At 51.7% G+C, this 24,618-nt stretch overlaps 1 protein-coding gene across 1 annotated transcript in view; it reads left to right on the top strand.

Moving 5' to 3' along the window:
* Positions 1 to 24,618, top strand: part of LOC118249259 (syntaxin-binding protein 4-like) — a 40,732-nt gene that overhangs the window by 9,502 nt on the left and 6,612 nt on the right. Inside the window, 14 exon segments of the mRNA XM_050713906.1 lie at positions 465 to 542; positions 544 to 620; positions 5,049 to 5,144; positions 5,866 to 5,935; positions 6,399 to 6,473; positions 12,759 to 12,844; positions 13,612 to 13,732; positions 16,091 to 16,232; positions 16,428 to 16,534; positions 16,948 to 17,101; positions 18,727 to 18,799; positions 20,978 to 21,075; positions 23,388 to 23,484; positions 24,467 to 24,594. Of these exon segments, the coding sequence (XP_050569863.1) occupies positions 465 to 542; positions 544 to 620; positions 5,049 to 5,144; positions 5,866 to 5,935; positions 6,399 to 6,473; positions 12,759 to 12,844; positions 13,612 to 13,732; positions 16,091 to 16,232; positions 16,428 to 16,534; positions 16,948 to 17,101; positions 18,727 to 18,799; positions 20,978 to 21,075; positions 23,388 to 23,484; positions 24,467 to 24,594 (1,402 nt within the window).

Here is a 24,618-nt window from a genome sequence, read left to right as displayed (position 1 = left end):
CCCACTTTGGGAGAAGCTCCCACCCTCAGCCTGGCGGGGCAGAGACTTGGGGCCAGGCCGTAGATCCCCAGATCTCCTGGTGGGATGGAGATGTGGAAAAATGGTCCCTGCCTCCCCGTGGGCCGCCCCGCATGTGTTACAGAGCACTGGGAGTGGATGTCACCTGGTTTTCTTCATTATGGGCTGTGCATGCCTGTGAAACGGGTTTATTCCTGGGACATTGGTCCTAGCCCTGATCTCACTTCCACCCAGCTGGACAGCTGTCCGGCCCTGTTAATCTGGGGTAATGAATCGCAGGCAGGTCCTTCAGCTTTGCTGGGTGGGGAGGTTGATGTCCAGCACCGCACATATTCTCTCGGTTATCTGTATAAACCCTGGGGGAGTAGCAGGGGGGATGCTTTTTGCCAGGGTGGGCTTAACATGCAGCCCTGACTCACAGCCTGAGCCTCCAGGTAGCTCTGCAGGGCCGGAGGCTGCGCTGGCACACACGTGGACAGCTCTTTGTCATCACCCATTTAAGAAAGATGCCTCTCCTCTCTCCCCCAGGACACTCATGGGACCGTACGGGATGGATCGAACCATGCATTGCTTTGACTTCTACGACTGTGCCAATGGACTGGGTGAGTCCTGAGCCCCCTGACGCCCACGTCGGGGGAAGTTCCAGCATCCCGCACATCCCCAGTATCCCTGTCCTGATTTGTCCTCTGTCTGAAGTCTGATTTCTCATGGAAATACCAGTTCTGGCGTCTGCCTGTGCTGAGCATCTGATAGCACCTTTCACAGCTGGGGGTTCAAATAAGGTCAAAATCCCAATTAATTCCTGTTGGTGATGAGCAGCTGCAGTGCTGAGGGTTGCACGGGAACCTGGAGCTGGGGCTGAGCAGGATGGAGGGGAAGGCTTTTCACAGCTTTCTGCAGATCTTGCTGACTTCTCCAGCTTAATAAAACAAATCCTGTACATTTCCCAAGCCCGTGCTGGTGCCCTGGCCCCCAGGAAGCCCCTGCCAGGTGCTGCAGCCTTCCTGGGGACTGGGCTATATGAGGGCGGGTGGGATCCAATCAGAAACCCTGGCCCAGAGTAAGAGCACAAGCACCGAGTGAGTCGGCGAACCTTCGTAGGGCACCGGACATCAAAGCACAGAGAGAAGGGTCATAACCATCTGAACGTGAGAAATAGCCCTGGGCTCCTAACACTGAGCCCCAGAGGATCCCGCATGGCACCTCCTTCCACCTCTGTGCATCCAGCAGCAGGAGTGCTGGTGCTCTCTCGGTCAAGTATTCCCCCCGGAGCTGCAGTCTGGCTCCCTGTTTGCCTGCGTTAGGATTTCTCAGCACCCACCACACCATATCCCCCGTAAGTTTAATTTGCAAGTGGAGGCAGTTGTCCTGCAGAGCAGCTGAGGGCCCCTGGGTGACCATCTGGGGGCCTGTCCCAGGAATTCCTCCTCCCCAGAGAAACAAGTTCAGGTTTCCTGGCACCACTCGTTAATTAGCGGCTGTTCCCAGCTCTTTGCTAACGGGGCTTTCTGCTGCAGTTTGCTGGCTCTCTTCTCCTGATCACCCACTCGTGAGGCCCATGGGAATTTGAGGAAGCTCCTTTGCTCACTGAATATTTTAATCTCAGGAAGTAGTTGTGGTTGAGTTGATGGGATTTTAGCTGTGGGGTTAGATTAGCTCATTAAGGACTGGTCACAGACCCCCATGAGCTGCTCTGCTGGGTCCCCGCACAGCTCCTCTCCAGCAGCTGGTGGCTGAGGGGCTCTGCAGGGTCTCTCAGACCTCTGCTGGGTCTTGAACCATGCTGCAGGAAGGCATAATGATGTGGGTTTTATAACGCCACCAGCAGCTTGCTCCATCCTCTCTTGAGAGCCTTGAGACACCCAAGAGGAGCAGCCGTGCTCCAGCAACACCCCTCTGCTGGGACCAGCACGGAGAGTGGCTTGCAGGAGCCCCGCGTCTGCTGTAGGTTTAGCTGCTCAGAACACATTTTGGAAAAAAGGCTCCTCTGTGAGCACCTGTCTGGTGCCAGCGTCTTCCACCAGCTCCGGGTGTTTTGCAGGGCAGAATCAGTCTGCTCGGGGCCGGTGAGGCAGGTCAGCATTTGGCCCTGGGTCTGCTGCTCTGTGGCTTGGTGTGGAAACCCACAAGTGGACCTGGGAAGGAGTTCAAAGGGGTTACCTGGTGGCTCCCAGAACGGAGCTTGGAATTAAAGAACAGCTGTCAAAGGGAAGTGCTGATGAAGGAGTGTTTCTCAGAAATGCCAAGATCCCATTATCTTGACCTTCATCTTCTTAGGACAGGGCAGAGAGCGATTCACCTGCAATCTGTCCCTTCCTCCAGACAGAGAGAGCTGGCTGGGGCTGCGGGATCAACAGAGGGATTACGGGAAATGTAATTGAACATTGCTGGCTTAGGCGCAAAGCGGGCAGCCTCGCTGCATGCAGACCGCTGGGACTGTGGCGCCGTGCTGGAGGGGACGGCATCCCCCCACAAGGCAAATTTCAGTGTGAGGGTAGTGGAGCCGGGAGGAGGAGGGTTTGGGATCAGAGCCAGTGCTGCCTGCATGCCCGGCGCCCCGGGAGCTGTGGGGATGATGGCATTTGGGCTAAACAACCAGATTAGCCAGGAGACCCCTGACCCGTGGCGCAGAGCCGCCCGGCGAGCCGGGAGCAGGTGAGATTATAGGGCTGAGAAGTTGAGAACTGTGACACTGGCATTAGCGGGAGCAGGATTAGATGTAGCAGGGAAGCTCAAGGGTGTTGGCGAAACTTATAGTGTCGCTAGGAATCCAAAGAAAACTCCGTCTTGGTTGGTGCAAATTGCATTCCCACATGGAATTTCCTTGTAAACCTTTATTCTGCAAAAGAGAAATGAGTGGAGACATCAGCATCAGCACCAGGACCTCTGCCAGAAAGGAAAGATTAAAGAGAGGGATCCAAAATAGGCTAGATTATCTGGCCCTAAGTATGACTTAATAAGTATTATACCGGGACTTTGATGCTGTGATAATTAAAGAGTTGTTATTTACCTAAACTGGGTCCCAGGTATAAATTCAATTGAAATAGGCATTTTTAAAATAGGAAGGCTCCCAGGAACGCTACCAGAGCTGTAGAACCCCCAGACAAAACCCCAAGGAGAAGCAGACAGCGGTGCCCAGCAGCACGCTTGCTCTGGACTGCAGCAAACTGCCTGAGCCTGTACCCCCGTGGGCACCAGCAGGGAACGGGGGACAGGGCAGTGTTGTCACCCACGGTCCCGCTGCCCCACACCACCTCTGTGCCTGGGGGGCCTCCCGGTGCAAGCAGCAGCACCCACCAGGGCTGCCAACAGGGGAGAGAAAAAGCTCGTTGGTTTTCTCCCCCCCGTCAAAGTTTGAGTGTGGCTGGGAGTGATGCTGTGAGTAATCGCTGATTTTAATAACAAGATCGGATTTTCTCCTGACATTGTTGGGGATAAAGGAGGATTTGTAGATACTTCGGCTATATTAAGCCATTATTACAATTGATGTGCGGACACAAAAGGGAAATGAGTCATTATTCATTTGATGCCCAGGAGCCCGTCACCGACAGACGTCACGGCGCTGTTGGGTGCTGTCCCTGCTGGGCCACCCCTGAGGTGCAGACCTTCGAGGGATGTGCCTGACCCACACCATCACTGCCAACCCCTTCACGCACTGGGGGAGCCACTGGGGCTTTGCCTTGTGCAGTGCCTGTGCTCGTGGTGCAGGGCCCCCGGGCCCTCCCGCTGCGATCCTGCTCCCCGGGGGCTCTCTGCCACCTGCCTCGGTGAGTGGTGGTGTGGGTGGGTGTCACACCTTGGGGTCGGCACCTCCACCGAGGGGCTTGGTGACAGCCACCAGCTCTGCTTGTCCTCCACTTTAGCCGCAGGACTCGCTTTGAGGCAGCCCAAAGAGGGACAATTTTGGAGCAAAATTTGAAGTTTCAGTGAATCTTTTAAAAAAAATGCAATGGAGATTAATGCCAGTGCTGTTTCCTGCCATGAGCTCCTGGTGCTCTCAGCTCCTCCCTGATGGACAGGGGCTATATGTTTTAATGCATCAAGCCCAGGGAATAAACACCAGCACTCCAACAGGGCTCGGGTTTTGTGCCTGGGAGGAGCAATTGGCGTGTATGTGGCTGAAAAGAAAAAATACAATAACCCAGTATTAATTACAATTTTAACACGAGGCACCTTGAGAGATGAGGCCTTTCCCTAGGGACAGCTGAAAACCACAAGGGTCCTTAGCACAGGGCTTAGGTTATATTGGAAGGGGAGCAGTGGATGGAGATTGTGCCACTGTCCCCAGTGGTCCTGAACCAGGGCCAGCCCTGGGGCACGTCCCCAGTGCGGTGCCAACTGTCCTCAGCCTGCCCTCCCAGCCACAGCAGCAAAATGACCGACTGGCGGGTCCCAGGAGAGATTTGTTAATTAAAGCCAGGCTTTTTAATCCTTCTGTCTGCAGCCTGCATCCTCGAAGTGGGATTTAATGACAGCAGGCAAATAAGTCTCTTGCGCCTTTCCCAGTCAGCTTACGCACGGCAGCAGGGACGCAGCCGTGTGGTGCCAGCCCTTGGTGAAGGCACCTGCAGGGATGGGGAGCAGCAGGGCACCAAAGGGCATCCCTGCCTCTGAGCTGCTCAAATGGTGCTCAGAAGTGGCCGCTCCAGGGGATGCAGTGGAGCATCACCTTCCCACGACAACATCTAATGGGTCTCATCATGGCAGCTGAAGCATCCCCAGTAGAATTGCCTCGTTTCCCAGCAGGGATCGATTTAAGTGCAAACGATGATTTTTTTTTTTGGTTGTGGGAAGACAGTTGCTCCTTGCCTGTGCATTCCCCAAAGCTTGTTCTCCGCCGCTGTAACACGGAGTAGGTGCTATCAGATGTTTCTGGCCTCTGTGCTGTGTCAGCAGCCTCGTCCTGTTTCTGCTGCGGATGTAGCACAGGAGGTACGCGAGACCTGCCACAAAAGAGGTTTACAACAAGCCTTAGATCCAAAATCTGCCTGGTTCGTGCCTTTGTGCCACGGGCGTTTCTCCTCCCCCAGGTATTAAGGTGATCGGCGGCATCAAGGAGCTCACCGGAGAAGAATATGGAGTTTATGTCAAGAGGATCCTGCCAGGGGGTGTTGCTTATGCTGACGGTGAGTGAAACGTGGAGGGGGATCATCAGAAAAGCCGGAAGACAGGGTACTTCCATACATTGCTTTTGGGGGCACTTAGGTGTTTCCTCCCAGATTTTCCATCAGTGGGGCTGGTTTTTACTGTGATAATCACTGTAATGACGAAGGGCCGCATTGCCCCTGGGCTCCACAGCACTTAGAGGATTGCTTTGTGGCTTTAACCCCAGCTTCATCCCTGCTACACAAAGAGCTCGCTCCGCTCTGCTGCCTGCAGCAGCCGCACGGGATCGCGTGCAGCCCCAAAGCGACTTATCAGCAGGCATTAGGCAAGGGTCCGCAGAGTTCACCTTCTGGAACTTAAGCCTTTTTTTTTTTTTTTTTCCAAATGTTACAACATCATTTTTCCACCTGATGAAGAAAAAATAAATCCAGAACAGGTGGAACCACTCGTGGTTTTTCCTACCTGACCTCAAATTGAATGAAGTGAAAGTTTTATGGCATTTTTGTGTTTACTTTCGTAACTTCCTATAGCACAGGAGGCCTCTGACGTTGGCAGAGCTTGTTCAGGGACGTGGTAGATACTTCATCTATGGACATCTTGAAAAACAGGTCTGATGAGCATCTCAGAACAACCTATGCATATTTCATCCTGTCTCTGGGCAAAGGCAGGAACAGCCCAACCTCTCCAAGTCCCTCCAAGCTGTATTTTCTGCAGTTTTTATCCATTAGTTTTCTTTTCTAGGGCGCCTGCAGCCAGGAGACCAGATCCTGGAGGTCAATGGAGATTCCCTAATTGGGGTTACCAGCGAGAGGTACCATATCCGGACGGAAATCTCGCATTCCTCTTGGTTTTGTATAATTCTGTGAAGTGGTTTGGGCTGCAGGTTGAACGGAGGATACTGGGGCGTTGCTTTGTCTGTGCTCTGGTGCAAACAAAGGGTTTCTGCATCCAGCACTGTTTGCAAGGGCCAACATGGAAATTATCGATGAGAAGTTTCTCTCTGAAAACAGAGCAGCGAACCCACCCGTATTTGTGAGAAACCTTCACTTTTAAATGTGGCGCTATGCCTTGCATCGCCACACAGTGTGCTTAGGCTGCATGGGGCTGCCCCACAGCCATCCAGCCCAGTAATGGTCCCCACCCCAAAAAAAGCCCCTTGGCTGCTGACAGGGCAGCCCTGGCTGTGGTTCACTGACCGGTATGACATGAGCTTTGGCACATGGCGGAGCCACACTGTGCCCCGGCGTTGACACGTTGTGGTCATTGTCCTGCAGGGCCGTGGACATCCTGAGGACGGCATCAGCCACCAGCCACATGCGCCTTCTTATAGCCCGCGACGATGACGCCAGGTAAGGCTTCTCACACCGGGAAGGGTGGTGGTGGTGTTGGCACTCGTTGGCACCTCTACAACTGGACAACGTTTGAGCTGACTGGGCTCAAAGCCCACGGTGGAGACAGACGTGGCCGAGGGTCTTTGGCCTAGGGTGGCACAGGCATGGGAAGGCTCCTTCAGCACTGCTGCGTGGTGTTGAGTTGCCTATGGCTTATCACATCCTACATAAAGCTCTGGATGAAGATGTGCAGCGACAGCAGGATCTTCCCTTTCTTTTCCAGCTAGATGGGAGATAAGGTCTCCTTCAAACTGCCTTATATGGCATCTTATGGATTTCTTCCTCCTAGGGAAGATGGGCGGTTGCTCCCTGTAAGGTCTTGCTTTCTTTAGAGGTGGTTGGAGGCATTGAAAGGAGAAGGAAAGTGTTCAGTTTGGTCATGGCTGGAGTTAGCTGTGGGACAATGATGTTCTCACAGGAGAAGGCAGGGATGTGGAAGCCAAGGTATGGGATTAGATGCTCCCATCCCCAGGGAGACTCGCTGCAATGTGCTGGAGCACCCCTCCTCCTTTGGCTAGAAGCACACCTCTGGAAAGTTGAGGTGCACCAAGAACCACTGAAATGAGAGTGGGTGAAGCCCAGGCGCCGTGGTGGGCGGGAGGGCTGGTGGTGCAAGGTTTGGTGCTGCCGTGGGTGGCTGCAGATCGTGCGGTCACTTGCTCAATGTACCTGCATCCCGTTAGGGTCAGGGATGACAGTTTCATTTCTTATCCACCAACAGCTGTGGAGCATCACTGCCTTAGCGGGCTGGTGAGAGTACTGTAATGACAGGGATGAGGCTCATTTTAACGTATAATATTCTGGTGGAAGAAGTATTTGGTATTAATGATGCTTTTTACCTACCTGTATTGTGCTCTTCAAGTGGAAATTGCACCTCAAATTATTACATTAGCTGCGAGTCCCTCAGCAGCTGCCGAGAAAGTTCTGGGTGAAGCCAGCAGGTCGCCCAGCTTTGGCATGAGGAAGGACATGCAGCTCGCTGCTCGCCTGGCATCCTGCCTTCACCCGTGTCTGCCTGCTCCAAGCTGCTCAGGCACCTCGACCTCGCCTCCCCACATTTTAAACTGCAACAGATGGTTTTTAAAATATCTGCACGCATGCCTTTGGCTGCAGCTGTGGCTCACGTGCATCCGTCGGCAGCCCCTAGCCTCCCTGCAAGGCAGCACAGAACCTGACCGGGGACCAGCAAACCTTCCGCAATTTGCTTGGCCTCCATTTTCTTATCTGTTAAATCTGCAAAAGGTTACCTGGAGGGACAGTGGGGAAGTAATGAGTTTATTATTATTATTATTTTCAAGATTTGCAGAGATTTTACTTACACAATCTTCTCGCAGCCTTTAATACATGAATACATATTTCCAGGATGAAGGGCTGTGGAAAAAGGAGGAAGGATTTTTCTGATCCTACTTTTTTTTTTTTTCCTTCCCTTATGTTTGTCTTTATTTTATGATGCCAGGCCATCTTTCCAGCAGGTGGGTGAGCAGACAGCCCCCTGCCCAGGGGGCTGGGCACGATCCAGCCTCCTGGCAGCTGTTTGCATGCAGGTTTTCTGCACAAGCCCTGTGCGGACGAGGCACGCTGGGGAAGGAAAGGCGATGGCTCTGGGTTTGGAAGAAGATTCACCCTGCCTGCCAATTTTCCCAATGACTCAGCTGAGTAGCATTTTGTTGTGGTTGCCCTTGGGTGAATCTGACTTATAAAGGCTATTATTTGTCCCTGATGTTAATTATAGGCCCCAATTACCTGCGCTGTTAATGGAACTCAGTCCTGGCATGTATAAGATGCATGCTTTCAGCCTGGCACATCAGACATGCTGCAGAGCGCTGCAGTAATGCTAGGGCTTAAAGCAGAAAGTTCAGATTCAGAGCTGGACACGCTGGGCTTGGAAGATGGTTGGATCCGATTTTATCTGTGTTCATCTTTGGCTAATGAGGATAATTTTATTGCATACTCGTAATTATTGTTTATTCATTCTCAGCCTGAAAGTTACAATAGTGCCTTGTTTCCATGGGCTGCGCAGATATTGTCCTGGTCTTTCAGGTTTGTCGCTGTGAGAAAGCCTGCCTGCACTGCATCTCCTCGCACTCACAACGTATTTAGCATTTTATCACGCATCTGTGCATGGCACGCACAGTCATCTTGTCAAAACCGGGCTGTTGTGTTAATCATACATCTACACGTACAATCATTGCAGCATTACCAATTAATAATCCTGCACCCAAAGAAGTTAAGGAAGGTTGCCTGTGTGCAAGCACACAGCTGATATGCAGGAAGAGGCAGTTCCTGAAGCTGTTGCCCAGCCTGGTGCTAATGCAAGGCAGTCCCTTCATCCTGCCAGCCAAGCAATGCTGCTGTGTCACTTCGGGTGACATCTGTGGGCCACCACAGATAGGAACCAGCTTCAGCGCCTGCTTTGTTTGAGCGCTGACTCCTGCAGGCCTGGTGTCCCAGGGTCTTTAGCTGCTCCTGGAGGGAAAACACGGACCCGTTCACCCCAGAGCTGTGATGCACACATGCAGGTTGCTGCTTCCCAGGCATTTATGGCAAAGCCTGGCCCAGCAGCAGTGTTGGGGTGCACGGGAGGGATGGGCTCAGGCTCCATGCCTGCGGCCACCGCTGCGGAGTGTCGCCCACCCAGGAGCTGTAAATGATGCGTCTGCTGTGGGCTGGGTGTGAGAAAATCGGCCTCTGCCGCGCTTGCTGCTTGCATCAGGCTTGCAGTGCTTGGGCTTCGGGGTTCCCGCTGCCCTGCAGGCTTTGTTTATTGAGGCACACTATTAATTCATCCGGTGTCACAGGCTCCTCTCTCCCCAGCCGCGGTGCAGGGCTGAGGTTTCCAGACGCGGTGCTGTCGCATAACCTTTGATGTCAGACTTGCCCTTTGTTCTCCCAAGAACAAAAGGGCAGGACAAAAAGGTATTATGAGATAAAACAACAATATTTTGCAGGAAGATTGACCCCCTCCTACTGCTTAATCTGTAGCAAAGTCGGCCACAGCTGGCTGCTGCTGGCAAGCCCCATTATCTGACCCCACACCGCAGGGCTGAGCTCTGCTGCAGGGATGCTCCAGCCCTCACACTGCTTTACTGTAATGAAAAAGAGCTGGAGAAGGGATTGTCAAGATGAACTTTCTGCCTTATACAGCCCCGTGACTTTTTCTTTTATTTTTTTTTTTTTTAATAAAGCTGGGCATTTTAGACCTGCAGGGACCTGAGAATTCAGAATATTTTAATAAGGGACAAATTTTAAATATTAAAGATGACTTCTGAAGTCTCTTAGCGTCTGAAAGCAGAAAGCAAAGCTTGTTAGCATTCTTCCAGTGCACTTGTTCATTAATCAGTAATGTTTGGGCATCACCTGCCCATTCGCAAATTCCTTCAAATACAACACTGAGCACAAAATTAATTCTTGGGAGATTCACACCAGAAAGTGTCTTGCTTGCTGCTGGGATAAGCTTCAAGTAGTCATGTGTTTATGTCCTCAGCAGAATTGTTGCTTGCAGTATTGACCAACAAAGCAGGAGCCAGAAGGCCAGTGTGTGATGCAGGTCATCACCCTGTCCCTCGCCAAGCAGCCGGGGCGCGCATCAAACAATGATGAACGCCGCCTCGCTTTGTGGATGACCTTAACGACTCAAAATAAACAACAACAAAGAATGCCCAAGCCTTGCCTGCCCTTGCTTGTAGCAAAAGTTTGACAGCATGGGTTGGTGATTGGGGCTGCATTGTTTAGCAGGGTTAAAGAACACAGGAGCTGCTGGACTAGTTGCATTTGCATTGACTAAGAATTTTTTAGCCATTGTTTTAAGTTCATAACCTGTTCCATGCTCTGACGAATTATTATCTGTGGAAAATGTAACAATAGATGACCACAGAAACACCCAGCCCAAAACAAAATCCCAGCTGCGGACGGCTAGGTAATCACTGGAAATAATGTATTAGCTTCCAGCAAGTCAGCTCTGCCATTGTGATAGGTCATGGAGGGGTAACTCCATCACCACGTGAGTTACCAGTGAAATGGGGGTCTGAATGACCTGTAGAAATTTCACTGGCAAATTGGGAAAATTCTGCTAAGAGCCATCCAAGTCTTAACCCAAGGAAACCACAGGACAGGAAACTGCATCCTATTGCTATAGGATCTTTCTAAGCTTCATTTTTTTCAGTGCTCAGACATATTTCAGTGCCTAGTGCTATGAAGCTGCCAGCTGGAATAGCTTTGTGGATGGTGGGGTTTTTGAACAAAGCTGTTGTCTTTTTTTAAGGACATAGGTTTAGTTGATAGAGACAACAATGTCAATGCAAAATATTTGGATTCACCAAGGCATTCCACTAAGTGTTGTGTGATACTTGGATTTAAAATTAGCATTAAATCGAATGAATAAGGCATACATTTGATGGCAATATTAGATAAGGCAGGCATAATTCTTTGAAGTTAGTTAATGAGCTGGTTGCAAATGGGAAGACGTAAATTACTGAGAGCACTTCCAGCAGGAACCCAAGGAGCTGATGATTCACTCATCATTTAATATTGTTGACTCTAATCTAGCCAATAATACATAACATCTGTCCCAGTAAAGTATGCAGATGACACAATGTCTGCTGGTGTGCAGTAGCAGACTCCTCAGTGAGGAAACTGCTGTGGCTGGTTTCCTGCAGGTTTGTCTTGGGCTTGACCGACTGTCAAGCGTGAGAGCTAGCCCTCGTAGCCAGGCTTTTCATGTGGCTGTGGCATCAACAGGGCACCTTCCCATGGGGATTCCTGCCTGTCTTCAAAGTGAACAGCTAATGTTGCCGCTGCCACAGAAGCAGCAATTTCAGGGTCTCTCCTGTAATGACACCTGTAAGAAATCAGTCATCCCTGGGACTTCTTTCTCTGCCCGAAGGTTGGCTTGATCTGGAAGCATTGGGTTATGAAGGGAGAGGGCTGCACATATGCAGAGGAATGGTAGCTGCGCTGCCCAAAGAGCCAGCATGGCAGGGATGGGCGCGTGAGGCCGGTGCTTGACCGTGGCATCCCCTTTCCGTGCCTCCTCATCCAAACGGATGTGAGAGGATCACAGCAGCTCAAAGAAGGATTACAGAAATGATGCAGGAGCTGGTAAACATGGCTAATGGTGGTTCTTAATGGCTTAAGAACTCAGCATGTTTCACTTGGTGAGGAAGGTCGTGAAGCAACACCTCTTGTGCGCGAGTGGTTACGGCTCAGGGAGGACTAAACACCTCTGGGTAGTTACACGGTAATCAAACTCAACCTGGGAGCAAAGCATTAATGAAAGCTCCTGAGCATCATGGCAGCTTCCAGATGTTGTGGATGTGGCTCCTTTGCCGTGAGGTAATATATGAAGCAGGGGGGTTACCTCAAGACAGAGGGATAATGCTAAATGTTTGTGGGCCCCTGTTCCCACTCTCTTCTGTGCTGGTGTGGCCTCACTTTGAGTCCTGAATGCAGGTTTGGGCACCACAATATCAGAAGTACATAAAATTGTTAGAGACTGAGCAAATGAGGGCTACAAAGATGGTGAAGATTCTAGAGAGGAAGGCATATGAGGAGCAGCTGATGTCCCTTGGTTTGCTCAGCCCAGAGCAGAGCAGGCCAAGGGGAGGCCTCATGGCAGCCTGCAGCTCCCTCACAAGGGGGGCAGAGGGGCAGGTGCTGAGCTCTGCTTTCTGGGGACAGCGACGGGACCCGAGGGAACGGCATGGAGCTGGGACAGGGGAGGGTCAGGCTGGGTGTTAGGGAAAGGTTCTGCACCCAGAGGGTGGTCGGGCACTGGGACAGGCTCCCCAGGTTGTGGTCATGGCACCAGGCCTGCTGGAGTTCAAGAAGCATTTGGACAGCGCTGTCAGACATCGGGTCTGTTTTTTTTGGGTGGTCCTGTGTGGAGCCAGGAGTTGGACTAAATGATCCTTGTGTGTCCCTTCCAACTTGAGATGTTCTGTGATTCCTCCCTGTACTTGAATTTACTAAGAAGCCCCTCTGCTCTTGGTATCTGTAAACTTAGCATGTATCTGCTGGTTCAGCATCTTCAGCCATGAGATTGATCATTGACCTTAAGCCTTGCACAACCTCTTGAGATTGCAGGGTTCAGGCAAGAGAAAGCTCCTGTCTGCTCCCCATTGCTGGAGGGAGCCAGTCCTACAGACTCAGTAGTAAGTCACTGCCATCAGGGCACTGCTGTCACACAGTGAGGTGGGGAATGGTTTTGAACAGCAGCTGCTGACCATCCCATGTTTTTCTTTCCAGAAGAGAGTTCTCAGAGCTGCTGGAGAAGTTTGGCTCCCAGAGCAACACTGGCTCTGCACGGAGCTCACCAGTCCTGCATGGCAGCAGTGAGTACTGGTCACTGGTGGTGGTGCTCGGGGAAAACTGAAACCCCCTTTATCCCTCTGCCAAGAGAGTTTTCTTTATCCCAGCATTATTTTGAAGGAGTTCTGATTTGATTTGGTTTGGGTTGAAAGAAGTGATGTCCTGCTCTTTATTGCAAGCATTGAGTGCATCCCCAGGCATGGAGCAGCCAGCACGGCTGGTAGTGCCTGAACAGAGTGAGGCAGTGAGCCAGCATCCACCTGAGGAATTTAGAGAGAATTGAGTTGGGGCCAGAACTGACTTCCAGATACCGAGACTCCACTTTAACATGCAGGGCTGTCAGCAATACCCATCTCTGCAGATGCAGCTTTCTACAGTGCATTTCAATGCATTTCAACTATCGTTCATTTGATGATCATTATTTTCATTTGCAAAAGGGAAATGCTTAGTGAGACACAGCAAGGTTAACCTAAGCCAGATACCAGAATGTCAAAGCATGTGTGCATGGGGAAAGACGGTGTCTCTCTGGGTTGGCATCCCAGAAAGCTGCCAGCCCTTCCCCTGTGGCAGAGATACATAGGGCTGGCAGAGGGGTGGCAATCTCATTCTGGACGTGTGCTGAGGATGCTGATGGTGTCCTCTCCACGAATTACATGCTGTTGGCTTTCCCACATGGTTTTTCCCCCAAATGCTAGGAAGCCGGTGTCAGCTGTTGATGGCAGAGCAGAGTGGGAAGATGGTGCTGGAGTGTGTGCATGCTCTCTGGACTGACTCTGACCTTGCTGTTCAGGTCGATACCTGGAAAGCACGTCCTCAGGCTCCTCCTCGCGTTCCCAGAGCCCGCTGCTGCTGAGCCCGGCCAGCTCCCACGGCCCCTTCATCGGCAACCCAGTGCATACACCCCACACGCAGTACGTACAGCCATGCCGGCCAGGCCCCCTTGTGCCGCGGTGTCGTGCCCCAGGAACTGCTGAGACCTGCCCTCAGCAGCCAGCAAGGCAAGGTGCCTGTCGTGCTTTGTCAAAGGCTTGTATCCACCGGGTTTGGTGAGCAGCTAGTAGCCAATTGTTGGGCCCTTTCTGTGCTTGGCTTCCAAATTTTTGTTCTTCATAAAGCAGGGGGTGCCCCTCTAAAATGTGTCCTCTTTAAGGTGCTTGTGTGTGCGGCAAAAAGCAAGGTGTTCCAGACCACTGGTCTGCCAGGAAGATGTCACCAAATGTCTTAACACTGTCTTAGGGAGAAAAACAGTGAATACTGGTTTGAAGGACTGCTTTGTTCATCCTTGCCTCTTCTATACCACGGCATCACCACAATGGCTCACTGTTAATGTGTCCGCTCCAGAGTGTCCCCTGTGTGTCCTCATCACAGCGGCAGTTTGCCTCTTCCTGGCAAACCCACCCCCCAAGAGCTGAAATCTCTCCCTCTGGGACAGTCAGTGCGTGCAGGTGGTGGTCAGCCACGCAGCTGCTCCTCTCCCTGCCCTCTGCAACGTGGGCTTCCCACCAGCTGCAGGGATGGTGCCCCCCCCACCTCCACAGACCACACCACAAGCCGGGTGCCTTTGCGAGGTCACTGGTGCCACCAGAAGGTGACTCAGGAGCACGTTTCCCGATGCCCTTTGCGTTGGTGTGAGCCGTGGCTGCCTGCAGACACCACGTCTCATGAAGTATGTGTTTTCATGTGGTCATCCAGCCCTTTCATATTTCACAGGGTCAGAGGTTTGGGCAGGCAGAGCTTGTTTTCCACAGAGTCTCGTCTCCAGGGTGCGCGGGGTTGCCCTTTGCAAGAGGGACGATGTGAAGGGTGTTAACGGCGCTGGAGCTGGGACCATTCATCCCCAGGGCCCACAGCTTCTCTTCCTTTGCCAGTGTAAACAAGCCAAGTCTCTGCTAAAGAGAATCAGGCCTCACTGCAGAACCAGTAAATCCTCTTGCTAAATATCAGTTCTTTATTAGGGATTTGCAGAGGACAAATATTTGGCACCAGAGGTTTAAGCTGCTTGCACAGAGTGAGAGACCCTTACGGAGGAGAGGCCAGCTCATCTCCTTGGCAGCTGGTTTGGATAAACCAGACATCCTCGCTCCGTGGTTAACCCCCTCCGGGGGGGGGTCCATATTTCTGTTTTTTAATAAGCCTAAGATGCATGGTGCATTAATGCGTGGCCTGTTGTCGGTGTGGCGGGGCATGGGCAGCACACTGCTCTTTCACTGGGGTGCTGAGCGCTGGGGATGGCACTGCTGAGCAGCGCGGGGCGGCTCTGTGCCGGCGATGCCCAGGAATGTCTTTGTGTCTGAAGCTAACAGCTGACACACAGCGGACCAGAAACCACAGATCGCTTGGTGAGTGGCTGCTGTGGAGATAAACTGAAAAGGAGAGATGCCACCTGCACCCAGCTCATAACGAGGAAAAGGCTTAATGACCTTCAGACACAACCGAATCCTTCCCAAATGCCTCCCTGGTGCAGTGCCGCTCAGTCGCTCCCCCAGCCCGCAGCGTGTCAGTGAAATCCTTGTGCCCACAAACTCTTCCTGTAAGTGCCAGCTCTCCCTCCCTGCACAGAGTCACATGCCGTCGCCATCTCGGTGCCCTGCTGGGTCCTGCTCAGCAGGCAGCTCCTTGGGGCAGGCTCCGATTTCCTCGCTCTTGCCCCTTTGTCAGCATGGCCTTGGCTGGGTGAGGCATTTGTGCCACTGCCATAAAAGTAGATCTGTGTGGTAGTTATTGTTATAAAGATGTTTACAGGCTTGATTCTCAGGGCATCTTGCAAGGTTTTGAGTCCAAACCCTGGCTGAGATGTAAAGTCAGCTGTGTACCCTGAGCTTCACTTTGACTTTTGCTATTGGCTATTTAATGGTTGACCAATCTGTAAATTGCTCTCTGGTGATTTAGGCTGGGTTTGGAATGATAACTACATCAGTCCTTTTTGTGCTTTTGGTTGTAGAGACAAGGATGCCAAATATATATATATATGTATACTAGCTAAGACTTTAGTTTCTTCTTTCTTATTTCCTAAATGAAAACAAGTATTCCCCAACATTTGGGATTAAGCAAGCCAATTATCTTCCTAAAGACAAACAATGTCTGCTAAGAAACTGTAGTCCTCACCTCCTCCTTCCCAGGTTGGGTGGAAGAAGATATGCAGAGACAAAAAAGACTAGGAGAAATTAGGAAGATCATACAGGGAAAGAAAATCAAGGAGAGATTGCACAGAGATATGGGAAAATAAACCAGGTTACCTCGAGTCACCTGCTAATGTCTCTCCCTTGCAGCTACTCCACTGAATCAGGAATCCAGAGCATTTCTATAGCAAAGTCCTCTGGCTTAGGGCTGACAATCAGTGGTGGATCCAACAGACCTGATGGTCCCATGGTTTACATTCAAGAGCTTATGCCAGACGGTGACTGTTACAAGGTAAGTCAGTGGAGAAACCCCCAGTGACTTTGCAATGGGGACTTCTCCTAGAAGTTGTAGCTCTTCTGAAGCAGCTTTTCTAAGAATGGATGAATAATGCATTATATGGACTAATGAAGATTTTTGTTGCAGGAGAAGGTGTTGGGCAGAGGGATATTCATTTCCAGTGCTCTGACTTTCTACCTCTTTGTTTAGGATGGTCGGCTCCGACCTGGTGACCAACTAATTGCTATCAATAGAGATTCCCTGGTGGGTAGCACACTTGAAGAGGCCAGAAAAATCATTACAAAAGCCAAATTCAGGTAGGCGTGTAGCGTATTTCCTGTCAACATCACAGTGATGTTGAATCTTAAGCAGAAACCCTTTGTGTCATACCAAAGTTTGGCTTCAGGAAGCATGAGGCATATTAGTTTTGAATGGCACTCTGAGATGGCTGTGATACGAGGAAATGTTGAATGCCTGGATCATCCTGAAGTGTAATGCAGACCTTCACATTGTCCTCACATACATCCCCTATCACTGCCTAGCAGAGTTCCACAAAAGAGCTGAAGTCCAAACAAGCAACCCAGCTGGTGGTGATCCAGCCATGCTGGTGCAGGTTCCATGGCCTTAAGTGAGATTGTCCTGGAGAAAGAACCGTGGACATGAACATTTTGCAAATTTAAGTTATACTTTCTTGGTTAATCAAATGTCCTGTATTTATTGTTCATTTAAGACACGAGGGAAACACAGAAGTGGCCTTTATTCCTGGACGGGGACGGTTACATCCCGGACTGTCAGTTCATAACAACATTCCGTCACCACCGCCAAAGGCTGTGGGAAATGGTCTGACTTCCTGCAGACTGAAGGTCCACGTGAGGTCCCCAGAGGTAGGCTGAAATTCATGTCTAAGACCATAGACATCAGTCTTGTGATCTTTCTTTGATCAGAAAACTCTGTTTTAGGGACCCCATAGTAGTCTTTCTGGGCTGTGGAAAGTCTGTAGTGTTGATGAATGTAGCCTCATTTTACAGCCAGGTATTTTAAATCTGAAATACTGTTTCTTCTGTCTTGGGTTTGAGACAGCGAAGAATCGGTGGAGGTAAATGACAGGAGTTTCATCTCCAGGGCCTGCATTCAGATGTTTCAGACGTTTCAGGTTAAAAAAAAAAAAAATCTGTGGATAGCAACCTGCATCTCATTCAACACAGCCATAGGGCTGGAAGGGATCGCAGGAGTCGGTTTGATCTAGTCTCCTACCCAAAGGCAGGAATGACTCTTTGTTCTTAAAGACCTCTGATGAGGATGAATCCGCAGCATTCCTGAGCAGCTCGTGTCTGTTCCTCACCAGCCTAATGATAAGACAGGCTCATTCTTCCTGTGTAGCCTAGCTCTATGTTGTGTTTGCAGAGGCGAGGGCTTGAGCTGTGCGTGGTGAGACAGGATTTAACCACACAACTCCCACAATAATTTAGGCCTGTGATTGGGTTTCGTGCCTTTGTCATTCCTTTCCTGGATTGCTGCAATGCCTGGCGTGTGTTCTGCCCTTTTCCCCATAAACTTCCATAAGACAAGGCTGGATGGAGTTTCCTTTTGTACAAGCATCATTCCCAAAAGGTTTTTCTTTCCAGACCCTGTGTAGACACAGACTTGCAGGAATGGCAAGTACATGTTGCCTTTGGGTGTGCCAGGCTGCAGACATGTTTATGAAAGTCAGCCTTATCCTATACATATATAGGCTACTCATATGTATGTGAGTAGTATGGAGAGATCGTTCATCATCCAGCAGAAAGGTGTTTGTGCAGTGCTGTGTACCTATACGAAATCACACAGCTGACTGAAATTAATTTTTTCCTTTCCTCACTTTGTTGTTGAAAAATTGAACTTCTATTGAGGTCAGGGCTCCACATCAGGGAAAGCATGTTTAGGTTCCCATGTTACCCATCCGTCTGTCCTCAGCACCAGCTCCGTACCTCTCTTTCTGAGATTCCAGCTATGGATGCACTGTCTCAGTGGGCTCAGCTTATCTACACTGTGACTCTTTTCCCCACTTACTTGTGCTTCAGCCTGTGACCTGATACTTAAGAAAGGGTGGGCACCCATCTCTGCTTCCAGTCGTTCTCATTCTGATAATGAGGTGTTTTCGGTAAATAACTCAACTGGCCATGGTCAGAACCAGGAACTCACTGGTGTTTTGGACACAGAGGTTTAGAGAGGACCTCTACGGATAGAGCTCACAAAGTCAAACTCACCCGAGCTCTCAGAGTAACAATGAACTCAGGTTTTCTCTCTGCCAGATATCTGGAGCTGGCTCAGGGACAGACCTGCACCCAGAGCTGCGGGAAGTCCCTCGAGAGCCTCTTTTGGCCTGTCCCTAAGCCAGGACAGGGACATGGGGTGCTCTTGCTTCCTGCGGGCCAGTTGGGTTGCTCTCTCCTGATCTCCTGTGCTCTGCTCTATATTTACACCAACAGTTTCTGCTTAGATTCTGTGCCCTTTTGTCTTCTTTTTCTAGAATAGACATGAAAATCATTTTCCTGTGCCTTCTTTGTCACCAGACATTTGCCCACCAGAGCTTACTGTCTCAGGTAAGAGTCCTGATAGTGGTTCTGTCTGTGTAGGTGGCCAACACGGCTTTGGCTCCTCAGTGCTGAGGATGCTGAAATTAATTTTGATCAGTATTTATACCACTGTAGTGGAATCTAATGGTGCGATTATGACATTCAACCCACTGGGAGAGACGTAAGGTGGTTTACTCAGCAGCTAATAATTATGTCTATGTTGGTTTGTACATAATAGCAAAATTCTTTACTAAGGTATTCGGAGGACTGGAAATAGGAAACAGCACTTTTCCCATGCTCAGTGTGTAGTTCATTTGCAGCAGCATCTTTGTGCACATGCAAAGATCCGGTGAGACTTACATCCAGCAGGTCTCCTTGCAGGTAACGTTCCCGTCTGCTGGGAACGAGGGGTCCTTGGAGACACAGTATGGAAAATAGTGAGTTCCTGATAGCTGCACTGTACATGGCAGCCCTGGGCATAGTACAGGCATTGAGGTTGTTCTCAGTTGTTCAAACTGGAAAATTGTTTATAGGTGTCATTGCTTCTGCCTGGAGGATCTTCCTTACCATGTCAGCGAGTCCCCAGCATGCCTTGGTTTCAGGGAGGCTTTTAGGTGGCCACCACCGACAGCCAGAGCTCCCAATGATGGGTCCTGGGCCATTGAGGCAATATAGCAATGACCTAATTGCTTCCTGACTTAGCTGAGGGATTTTATTACACTTTTTTTTGGTTGTTGTTTTAATGTGAGATGCTGGGGAGGCTTTGTGTCGGTGTTGTCATCCATGAAAGCAGACAGCCGGCTTTGAAAGAGCAGCAGCCAGGCTTGGAGCCTGGGCCAGGGACTGCCTGCCGGTGGGTGCCCAGCGGATGCCCTGGATATCCGCGTGCACAGAGCTGACAGCAGAGCCTCGTGGAGCTAATCCTGATTAGCCATGCACCGAAGGGTAACAGCTCTGCCCTTGAACGTGGGGAGCGAAGTGTTGGTGGCCAATCCAGCAGCCCCATTTATTACCTCTTCCTGCTTCCCAGCTGCTGGCATTAGCAGAGCGGATGAATGCCAGGATTAGGAGGATTACGTGTCTGCAGCACCTTGCTGCTGCTCGCTGTGCTCCTGCCCGGCAGCCGAGGAGGGTGAGAGGTGCTGGGGTGGGCCAGAGGTGGGCTCATTCAGCAGGACTGGGGTTCCCAGGCTGTAGAGCAGAACCCAGGCAGGGGGAAGGAGTTGATCCTTGGGCCAGTCCTGTGCCACTGGCACAAAGAGGGAGGGATTGTGCTCGGCTGGTGGCTGCTGGGTGAGCAGAGCTGTCCCATACCTCCAGAGCCAGCCCTTTTCCCAGGGCACGGCACGGATCGTTATGGACATGACTTAATTGTGGGTTTCCTCCAGGGATGGAGGAGCACAAGTGCCAGGGCATGGCACTGGGAGTTGCGCTCTGCACCGCCGAGCTCTGAGGGCAGTGACAGCAAGGAGGAGCCAGCTGTCAGCAGCTGGTTCTTCCCCTCTTTTAACAGCTTTCAGCCCATGCGGCAGCTGCCCTTCCTCCTCTCATCAAAACCTTGCAGTTGCTCTGGTTGCAGGTTCCCTCTGTGCCTCGCAGTGCACGCAGCTCCTACCCCAATAATTTGCCCCAACGACTGGGCGACTGGGGAGAAGGGTTTAAGGCTTTTTGCAGTCTCGGGGAGGGAAGAAGTCTTGCACCGATGTTTTTTCCACATTGCTCTTAATGCTTCAGTTCTCTATTCCACGGGTGTTGTGAAAGGCTGAGGCTGTATTTTATAAGATGTTGCTACTTGGCTTTCAGTTTTGCTCAATCAGTTAGAGTAGACAGGACAGAAGCAGATTTATGTTTTCTTTTAAATAGATCACCTTAAGTATGGACCCCAAGACCCCAAAAACCTTGTGACTGGAAATTTCTGCAGTGGCCTTTTGGCAGTCCTGGGTCCCCAGGTGAAACACCCCGTTTTAAGCCACGAGGAAGCCCAGTTTCAGCATGGGTTTGTCATTCCCCCAGTGTCCAGTCCTTTCCATGGTGGCCTGGTTTGGGCTTCCAGGAGTGGATTTAAAAAAATCCCGCTCTTTGATTTTGCTCTGCCGCACAGAAATATATTTTATGCAGATATATTCTGCCCCAAATTGTGCTTAGCAGGCACCTCTTTCCTCTACACAAGTACTCTTCCGTTAACATTTCCTCCTGGCTTTTCAGCGCCCACTTCGGCCCCCAGCCAGGGGGTGGCTGCAGGCACCAAGCCCAGAGTAGCGCTGGACCCCCACATCCGCCTCAAGGACGGCAAGCTGGAGCTGGTGAGTGGCCTCTTCTTCGTCCCTCCCGCAGGGTGCAGTCTCCTTGCCTTGTTTTTGCCATGGAAGAGCTGCGGGGCCAACGAGGAAGGCCAGGAGGAGGGAACTGGGGAGCAATGCGCAGCGTGCTCACCAGATGAAGGACCTGGGCAGCTGTGCACCAGCAGGGGTGGCTGTCTGTTGGGATGTGACAGCCCCTGCTGTGGCTCTACCCCCACAAAGAGACTGGGACCCCCGGGGGTCTCGCTGGTGGAGCAGCACCTGCAGGCAGCCCGGGGTGCTGGGTCCCGCTGGAGGCCTGAGCCAGGAGCAGGTTGAGACCTTTCCATTTGCCCCAGTGGCTCACTGGAGTGTGGGAGGACTGCGCCAGGTATTAGCATTGGGGTCACTGGGTCACTTGCTTTCTGGAGGGATTATAAAGTGCAAAACTGAATAGAAATAGTCCAAGAGAATCAGCCTGGCTGTTCGCACACAATAAAGCTACTGCACTTGCTCAGTGCTCTAATCTGCACATGGTGTCCTATGCCGAGCAGGGCCTGCTGCTGCCCAATTCCTCGCCGCGAGGCCAGTGGGGCTGTGCTGGGGACAGCAGGAGCTCCGGCGTGCAGTGCCCTGAGCGCCGATTTCCCTCCGGGCATCACGCTGCTCACGCACTGCAGTTACTTCATCTAATCATTGAGACAGAGGCATCGCAGCTGAGACCAAGTTGTGTTTATTACCGAGTCTCGACTCTTCAGCTGAGTTTGCTGGGGGATGTGTCCAGCCTCAGAAACTCCAAAGGGAGAACCGGGTGTAGTGAAACATCCCCATCGTGGCTCGAGGGGCGTTTGGGGGAATCACGGCTCCTCTCAGCCACCTCTGGGTGCCGCAGGCAGCTCAGAAGCCCCGGGGGCTGCACCGTGTACGTGCGGAGCTGGGGGAGGGCAGCAGCCCCCCGGCCCCCTGGGTCTGCTCTCGCTGCCGGGTGACCTCGGGCAGAGGAGAGGCCGGAGGTGGCCGCAGTGCTGGGCTCCAGGCAGGGCTTTCAGCTTTTGGAGGAAAATTCACCGCGAGGGCACCGTCCGAGGGCAGGAGCGGAGCTGCCCATTTGCTCACCCAAAACCCCGGTGAAAGGCGGAGCGCCCGCAGGGGGCCGCGCTCCCCGCTCTGGCTGTGGGGTGCGTGGACCTCCCCCCCCCCGGGGTGCTGCGGGTTTTTGGGGGGCGCGAGGGAACGCCCCGGCCACGGCCCGATGCGGGGCACAGGCGGGCATCTGCTGCCACCCTGCGGCAGCTGCCGCGCTCGCCTCCTCCTCGCCAAGCTGCACACGAGCTTGCAAGTTTTCTCCTAAACCTTCCCTTCCCTTCCCTTCCCTTCCCTTCCCTTCCCTTCCCTTCCCTTCCCTTCCCTTCCCTTCCCTTCCCTTCCCTTCCCTTCCCTTCCCTTCCCTTCCCTTCCCTTCCCTTCCCTTCCCTTCCCTTCCCAATTCTGAGATCAGCATTTAAGATTGCATTTTCTGCCACGGGTATAAAACCAGCTCCTCTTCAGTGGGAGGAGGGTGGACGCTCGCCATCCCCTTCTGGGGGACTCCATCGCTGGGAGAAGGCACCACTGCGGGCCTGGGTCGGAGGCGACACGGCCGAGATGGAGGCAGGGGGACCCCTGCGAGGGGGAGCTGCGGGCTCAGCCTACGGCAGCAGAGAGAAAGAGCTTTAGCTTTAGCTTTGGCCCATTCCCAGGTTCTCTGCTGAGCCTGACGTTGTCTTTTAAAGCCTTTTCCTTGCTGCCGCTGGCACCAAGTGGTGTTTGCACAGGTTTAGCCACTTCTGTGCAGTGCCCAGGGGCTGAGTTGATAAGTATCAGAAGTCAGTGCATCATGCATAATAAGAGAGCAAAATGTGCAGTGAGAGACAAAATGTTTGAATGTCTCTCGTTGCCGCAGGAAATACTCCGTGAATAGCTTTTATCTCCTCAGTCCCAAGCACAGTTCCTGGGCAGAAAGCAGAGAGGCTGAGCTCCTGGTAGCTGAGCATTGCTGCAGCTCCACAGGCTTTGATAAAGCTCCTGCCCATTTGTAATAGCTGCAAATCTGTTTGCCACCTGTACAAAACGTTCTTGGAGGGCCACGAACCCGTCCCTGGCTTCAGGAACAGGCATTTCTGTGCAGGTGTGGGAAATGAGAGCCTGGAAGTCCAGCCCAAGCCTGCTCCTCCAGGAGATGATGCCTGGAGAGTCGCTTCCAGGAGAAAGCGTTGCTTTCTACTTCATAGCAGTGCTTTCCCAGCGGTGTTTTTCATGCAGTTATTTTTATTAACCGTTCACTGTTCCTGCTGCAGGTTCTGCAGTACCTCGGTTTGGAGGTTACCGAGGAGAAGAAGAGGCAGTTGCGGCAAACTTTGACCACGGACTCGCAGGGGACGGTGGCCTATGGAGGTGAGCAGGCAGCTGCCAGCAGGCTCTTAGCTTTTGTGCAGCTTTGCTGATGGCTGAGAGAGGAGGCAGGCACCTGCTGAAAGGCAGCAGCTTGGCCAGAAGCTCCCTGCTGGGCACTGCTCACAAGCAGTTACGAGAAGTCACAAACACCTCGATGCCTCCTCCCATCCTCGGCGCAGGCTGTGTGTGTCCCACGCGGCCCCTCGCACCGGGCTCTCCTCCGCACAAAACAAATCCTGATGTTCAGACCTGTCCATTTAACAACCCCCTGCAGTGCTGAAGCCATTGATTTGGATTTTTTTGTTTAAATCAAAAACATGAGAAATGCCAGCAGGCAGGTGGGTGACGTGGGTCAGAGAAATGGTGCTTGGGATTGAAATTTTAGAACTCTGAGAACCACAGTGAAAACTGCAGGTATGTGGGGGAGGGGTTGTCTTTTGTTTGTTTGTTGTTTGTTTTGTTATTTAGAAGTACAATTTTTTTCCAATTTGACATTTTTTCACTATTTAAAAACAAAAACAGTCTGGTAAAGGTTATCAGCAACTTAGGAGTAATGGCCTTAAAGTAAAAGAGGATAGATTTAGATTAGATAATTAGGAAGAAATTCTTTCCTGTGAGGGTGGTGAGGCACTGGCACAGGCTGCCCAGAGAAGCTCTGGGTGCCTCACCCCTGGCAGTGCCCGAGGCCAGGCTGGATGGGGCTTTGAGTGACCTGGTCTGGTGGGAGGTGTCCCTGCCCGTGGCAGGGGGTTGGAACCAGATGGGCTTTAAGGTCCCTTCACACCCAAACCATTCTGTGATTCTATCATTCTATGAACTTATTTGAGTTTGCTGGGACCATCAAAGAACTGAGAGAAGATTCTTTGGTATCTCTAAACTTGCTCTGCCTGTCAGTTGGGATTTCCCTAAACCTATGGCATTTTCTCCCCCAAAAGCAGTGCTTTTCTCTCCCCTCCCTGCAAAAGCCACCTCTTTCTCGCAGATCTCCTCCAAGCGCTCAGGGACGTGATGCAGGACGAGCTGGATGAGGCCGGCCTGGATTCCAGCTCTGTGCTCTTCACCCAGCATGAGGTGGCCAGTCTGCTGGACACGTCGGCGTTTCACTCCCCGGTGAGTCAGGCTGGCACTCAGGCC

The sequence above is a fragment of the Cygnus atratus genome, chromosome 15 (genome assembly GCF_013377495.2).
Source record: "Cygnus atratus isolate AKBS03 ecotype Queensland, Australia chromosome 15, CAtr_DNAZoo_HiC_assembly, whole genome shotgun sequence".
NCBI classification, from domain to species: Eukaryota; Metazoa; Chordata; class Aves; order Anseriformes; family Anatidae; genus Cygnus; species Cygnus atratus.
The sequence above is the reverse complement of the archived record's forward strand: the minus strand, read 5'-3'. Positions and strand labels throughout refer to the sequence as shown.